This window comes from Chrysochloris asiatica, unplaced genomic scaffold (assembly GCF_000296735.1).
Source record: "Chrysochloris asiatica unplaced genomic scaffold, ChrAsi1.0 scaffold00286, whole genome shotgun sequence".
NCBI lineage: Eukaryota > Metazoa > Chordata > Mammalia > Afrosoricida > Chrysochloridae > Chrysochloris > Chrysochloris asiatica.
The window spans coordinates 2,252,642-2,259,502 of NW_006408804.1; the positions used below are offsets into that span (position 1 = coordinate 2,252,642).

The 6,861-nt window shown below is 36.6% G+C and overlaps 1 protein-coding gene across 1 annotated transcript in view; it reads right to left on the bottom strand.

The window, feature by feature from the left end:
* Nucleotides 1–1,002: 1,002 nt before the first annotated feature.
* Nucleotides 1,003–6,861, bottom strand: part of MEI4 (meiosis-specific 4 homolog (S. cerevisiae)) — a 199,316-nt gene continuing 193,457 nt past the window's right edge. The window contains exon 5 of the mRNA XM_006874566.1: nt 1,003–1,254. Within this exon, the coding sequence (XP_006874628.1) occupies nt 1,003–1,254 (252 nt within the window). The remainder of the gene's footprint in view (nt 1,255–6,861) is intronic.

Consider the following 6,861-nt stretch of genomic DNA (forward strand, 5'->3'; position numbering starts at 1 on the left):
TTTTACACCAATAGCATTTAAAAATGATGATTAACTTACAAAATATTATCACACATAATAAAGAAAATGTGTATTTTCTGTCCTTTAAATTATATTATACTAACGTATATAACAAACATGCCTATTTTGGTCATTGAAATCAAGTCAGCAAAAAAAACACAAATGAAAAAAAATCAACCAATACTTTAATAAGTATAAAGTGTATTTCTGGACAGATGCTAGAATTTGTAAACATTTCCTAAGGACTTAATTTTATAGCCCTTAACTGCATTTTAACAGTCAGAATTATTATAAAACATAATCAACAGAAACAAAATACTTTTTGAAAAACAAACAGACCATTTAAACAACTAATTAGTTTAACTTTTAAAGTTTAAATAATTTCAAACCTAAAAAAGTATTTGACACATATATTGACTACGTTAAATTAAAGGCCACAAGGTTTCCATATGCTAAAAACTTTTCTGTTTACCCATGCATCTTCTACATTGACAAGTAATGATAGAATTGCAACTACACTAAGAAAAAGTTTAAAAAATTGATTTATTGCCACTTGTTTTGAAGTTTTTGTTGATAAAGCAAAACAAAAACAAAAATCATTTTAGATGTCATATGTTAGCATTTAGCATCTAATACATGAAAATCTTTTAAGATTTAAATCTTTTGTATGAGGTATACAATTAATGGCCCATTTTAGAGAAACAGAGTTAAACTATATAGAATGAGCTATTGTAAGGCACATGAGAATATGGCATTCTCAACTGAAACTGGCTGATTTTTATTATCATCTTTGAGGGTAAGATTTTAGAAGTATGTTTAGATTTAAAATATTACTCATACATAATTTAAGATTAACCATTAAATCAAATTAATGGTTTTATTTAGAGATCATTTAAAATGCTCATTTAAAAATAGTCTTAAAATTCACTTAGCATAAGATCTTTATGTATTCAATTTTATTATGTTTCTGATATTTGTTAAACTTTTACGGAAGCTAGCTATTTAAACATTTTCTATCTTTGCTGAGTTAAAGAGAATGCCCAGTCTCCATACATAAAAAGTAAACAAAGGGAAAGCATCAGAGAGCTGGGAAATAGTTTGATCATGTTTTTGAAGAAATTTCTTTATTTCTTGGTCATCATGACTTATTCCTGAAGCATTGCTGTCTTCAATTTCCTTTTGAAGGAGCTGCTCCACAACCCAGAATAGGAAGAAAATATTTTCATAGCGCATCACATCATAACTGGCTTGCACCTAGAAATAAACAATAAAATTAAACTTACAAACAAAAAACTGGTTGTAGCTCAGTTCAGAAAATGCCAAATGAAACTATTACATTTCCAATAAAATAGCAAATCCTTGACAGAAACATTTTTTGTTTACCTGTTCCTTGATGGGGGATGAAGGGAAATAAGGAATATTTCATTTTCTCAAAAACTTTACAATCTTTTCTTCCTTACCAGTTTACAAATGTCTTACTTTTTTGATCATATTTCTGCATTCTTGTAATAATTTATGACTCAGACGAGCCTAAAAATATCTCATGCATACTAAGTGTACTAAGTGTTGAGTGCTGAATTCAATGTTCTGCTAAAGAGTTCCAATATGATAGTGAATTCGTCAAATTTGTAATAAAAAAGATCTTTGAGGATAGGATTTTAGAACTATGTTTAGATTTAAAATCAGTTCAAGAGCAGTTAGAGTAATGATCTATTAGACACCAGATATAACCACATAGCGAGTCTACAAAAGATAGGGAGGAGAAGGATATGAGGAGAAATGTGAATGCACCTTTTAGAACTTACTATCTTACCTAGATACCTACAAAGTGAGAAAACATGAGAAGACATAAAAATAGGCAACAAAACAGAAATTAGCATTATCATATGCTTATAAATTATGACATGACTTGGAAACATTTACCATATGTATGCATTGTAATGGCCTCCTGGTGTAGCACTGTAGGATAAGCACTAGATTGATAACAACAAGGTCAGTGTTTCAAACCCAACAGCTACTCCTCGGAAACCCTATACGGGGTGGCTATGAGTTGGAACGGACTCAACATTACTTAACAACAAAACAATAACAACACGTTGTAATAATACATTTTTTTCTATACAGGCCCAGAGGAACGTGGTTTTCAATAAGGTCCAGTAAACAGAATAAAATAAATACAGATGACTGAAAAATAAATACTTTCTTTAAAGGTCTATACTAAGAATTAATCTCCAATTACACTATACCTCACTCCCACCAAACGGGACTAAACATTTTTGGTGTATACACCTAATGCCTGTATATTTGTTCCTTTGATCTACAGAATAGCCTCTATAATCAAATTCTAATTACCAGCACCTAGCCAGCCTTCAACGTCTATTATAGACATCTATAACAAGGAGCTCTGGTAGCGTAGTGGTTACGAATCGGGTTGTGGGCCCAAGTCAGCAGTTCGAAACTACCAGCTGTTCCGTGGGAGAAAGATGAGGCTTTCTGCTCCTGTAAAGATATACAGCCTCGGAAACCCTGTACAGGGTCGCTATGAGTCGGAACCAACTCCACAGCACATAACAACAACAACAATAACATCCAGTGGATTTTTCTAGTTTCCTCCAATTTTCTAGATCTGAACAGAGCTTGTCTGATATTCTGGTTAGTTACTTATATGTTTTATCACTTATTCAGATGCTAAACATGTTAATGGCAGCGCAGTGGCTCTATAAGATAAGCACTGGACCTGAAACCACAAGGTTGGTGGTTTGAGCTAACCAACGTGCTCCACATAGGAATTCTATAGCAAAAGACAAAACTGTTTCATTCACTTTGAAGCTTAACCTTCAAAAAGAATATAGTGTTTTGTAATAACAGATTATCAGTGTAGGCAGGAGTCGTACAAATGATTTTTTTTTTTTTTTTGCCATCTATTAATTAGTTGTATATTCTATTATTTATCATACCAAGTCCTTAAAATACATTGGGGTTTTGTGAACCAATAAGTACTCTTTTTCAAAATTATTTAGATTTATTTCTAGTTACCCATGTTTCTCACCTATAAGAGAGTTAATAATCAGTAAAGATTTCTCCTCCAGACAAATGCCATAATATGCCAGGTAAAATCAGGACAAGGATGTAAAAAGCAGGCAGTGTGTGTCTCCAGCACGTTTGCATCTGCATAGAGAGTCCTACTGGGCAGGTTCCCACTGTGTTGGCCCCATTTCTCTACTTTGCCTTGGACGTGGTTTCTCTTACCAGAACCTTTCTGTCTTGGGTTCCATATCTATCCTAAAATGCCTATTCTCATAGTAAGTAATTGGATAACCTCTTTTGCTCCAAGATATCAACAGCTCACAGAGTATCCATTTCTTTCTTGGAACTCAGGAGGTGCAGTGGTTAAGTGCTCAGCTGCTAACTGAAAGGCTGATGATTTAAGCCCACCGGCTGCTCCACAGGAGAAAAGGTGTGGCAATCTGCTTCCACAAGAATTGTTGTAGTTAAGTGCCATCCAGTTGATTCCACAGCAACCCTGAACAGGGTTTCTGAGGAGCAGCTAGTGCGCTTGAACTGCCGACCTTGCAGTTCAAAGGGCTTTGCAGTCTGGCGCATTAACCCACAGTGCCACACCAGGACTCCCTTGCCTTGGAACCCCATCGGGTAGTTCTACTCTGTACCACAGGCTCACTAGGAGTTGGAATCAAATTGACAGCAATGAGATTCTTTGGGTTTAAACTACTTTCTTTAGAGATAGTAAGCACTTAACTTACATGCTTTAGCAGCCTTTTCAACGTGACAAAAAAGCATGTCTGTGGGGGAGATCTTTCCTGTAGTTCTCAAATTTTATCACTCTCGCAGCTGCTTGCTCTGTTTAATCATATGCTCAAGCACTTTCTGAATTAGAGTCATAAGCCTAACGAATCCTAAAATAAATGATATTAGGATGATGACTGACACCCTTCCACCATATTTTGGCATACTTTTTATATCCTTTTCGTTATGGATTGAATTGTGTCCTCCAAAAATATATCCTGCAAATCCTAATCCCTACACTATGGAAGGAATCCCATTTGGAAACGGGTTTCTGAGGTCATATCAGTATAGGATATGCAGTCAACCTAGCCACTTTTAAGAGCTAACAGGAGATTAGGCACAGAAACAAGCATGATGTTTGCTGAACATGGATGCTGCCTGAAGATCACTAGAAATGTAGGGGGAAAACATTTCAGAAGCTGAGGCAAAGATTCTATCCCAGAGTGAATTGAGAGACCCCCTTCCTTAGAGCCAGAACTCTGAATTTCTACCCTCCTAACCTGTGAGAAAATTAACTTATGTTCCTTACAATCACTCACTTACTTGTGGCATTTTTGTTACATCAGCACTAGTGAAACCAAGTCTGACCTACACCAATTTTAGAAAATACCTGTTTTCTCTCCTTATAGTAAATGAGAATTTTCCCAGACTACTTTCAGAATTGAAGTATTTCTATGCTTGTTCTTAATTCCTGAGTTGGGCTTGAGAAAGTCCAAGTATTCAAGTGCTTTAAAAATTGGGAGAAAATGAAAATTTCTCTACATGCCACAAAATTTTAGTTCAAAACTTAAACTCTAAAATTAAGGCTGTTTCCTAATTACTGCTCTTGCTGGAATTCAGTCAAGGTTAACTTGACATTTTTGTGAAAACTTATTTTCTTTGAAGTACACAGTGCTAATTGCTTACCCCATATCCATATCTTGCTTATCAACAGAACCCCGGTTTTAATCAGATTGGGATGGACTAAAAATCTCCTTGTTGATATTTTCCAGTCCCCTTATGGATTGCTGTTATTGTTGTTACTCATAAATTGATTCCAACCCAGGTGACCCATGTGTGTGGTATAGAACTATTCCATAGTTTTCACAGGCCTGTCTACTAAGGTGCCTCTGTTGTTGTTGTTAGGTGCCATCGAGTCTGTACCGACCCATAGCGACCTTATGCACAGCAGAATGAAACACTGCCCGATCCTGGGCCAACCTCACTACTGTTGCCAAGATTGAGTCCACGGATGCTGCCACTTAGCTAATCCACCTTGTTGGGGGTCTTCCTCTTTTTCTCTGACCTAAATCAGTAATGACTCATAGCGACCTTATGTACAACAGAACAAAACACTGCCCAGTCCTGGACCAACTTCACAATCGGTGCTACACTTGAGCCCACTGATGCTGCCGCTTTACAAATCTATATCGCTGGGGGGGAGGAGAGGGGAGAGTTCATCCTGTGTCCTCTGACCCCCACCTTACCAAACATGATATCTTTCTCTAGTGACTGGTCCCTATTGACAATATGTATAAAGTATGAGAGATGAAGTCTGGTCATCCTGGCCTCCAAGGAGCACTCTGACTGAACTTCATCCAACACAGATCTGTTTGTTCTTTTGGCAGTTCATGGTGTATTCAATATTCTCCTCCCACACCGTAACTCAAATGCATCAAATCTACGGTCTTCTTTATTCACTGTCAAACTTTCACATGCATATGAGGTTACTGACAATACCATGGCTTGGGTCAGGTGCATCTTAGTCCTCAAGCTGACAACTTTGCTCTTCAACACTTTAATAAGTTCTTGTGCCTAACGAAGAGTTACCTAATGCAATATGTCATTTGATTTCTTGACTGCTGCTTCCATGAGTGTTCATGGTTGATTCAAGAAGAACGGAGTCCTTGACAACTTCAATCTTTTCTTTGTTGATAAGAATGTTGTTTATTGGTCCAGTGGTGAGGATTTTTGTTTTCTTTACTTTGAGATGCAATCCATATCAAAGACTGTGCTCTTTGATCCTCATCAGTAAGTATTTTAAGTCCTCTTCACTTTCAGCAAGCAAGGTGGTATCATCTGCATATCACAGGTTGTTAATGAGTCTTCCTCCAATACTGATGCCACGTTTTTCTTCATAGAACCCAGCTTCTTGGATTATTTCCTCAACATACAGGTTGAGTAAGTACAGTATAAGAATACAACCCTGTCTCACAACTTTCCTACTTTTAAACCATTCGGTGTTCCCATGTTCTTTCTGTTCGAACAACTGCCTCTTGATCTATGTACTGGTTTCTCATGAGCACAATTAAGTGTTCAGGAATACTCATACTTCACAACGTTGTCCATAGCTTGTCATGAGATGCACAATCAAAAACCTCAGCATAGTCAACAAAGCACAGGTAAACATCTTTCTGGTATTCTCTGCTTTCAGTCAAGATCCATCTGACATCAGCAATGATATCCCTCTTTGATAGTCCTCTGTCAATGTATGGTTGCAGCCATTTTTGTAATATCTTTAGTGAAATTTTAGTCACATAGGAAATCAATGATACTGTCTGATGATTTCTACATTCCATTGTGTTACCTCTCTTTGGGATGGGCACAAATATGGATCTATTGCAGTCAAATGGCCACTTACGTAGTTGTCTTCCAAATTTCTAGGCATAGATGAGTGAGCATTAAGAATGTTGAAAGATTTCAACTTGTACTTCATCAATTCCCAGAGCCTTGTTCTTTGCCAATGCTTTCAGTGCACCTTGGACTTACTCCATCAGGTTCATTGGCTCTTGACTGTATGCTATATCTTGAAATGGTTGAATATGGACCATTTCTTTTTGATACAGTGACTCTGTGTATTCCTTCGATCTTCTTTTGATGCTTTCTGTATCATTCAATAATTTGCCCAGTGAATCCTTCAATAACACATGTTGAGGCTTCAATTTTTTCTTGAGTTCCCTCAGCTCTAGAAAAGCTGAGCGAGTTCTTCCTTTTTGGTTTTCTAACTCCAAGTCTTTGCACATTTTGTCATAATATTTGACTTTGTCTTCTCAAGCTGACCTTTGAAATTTTCTGTTC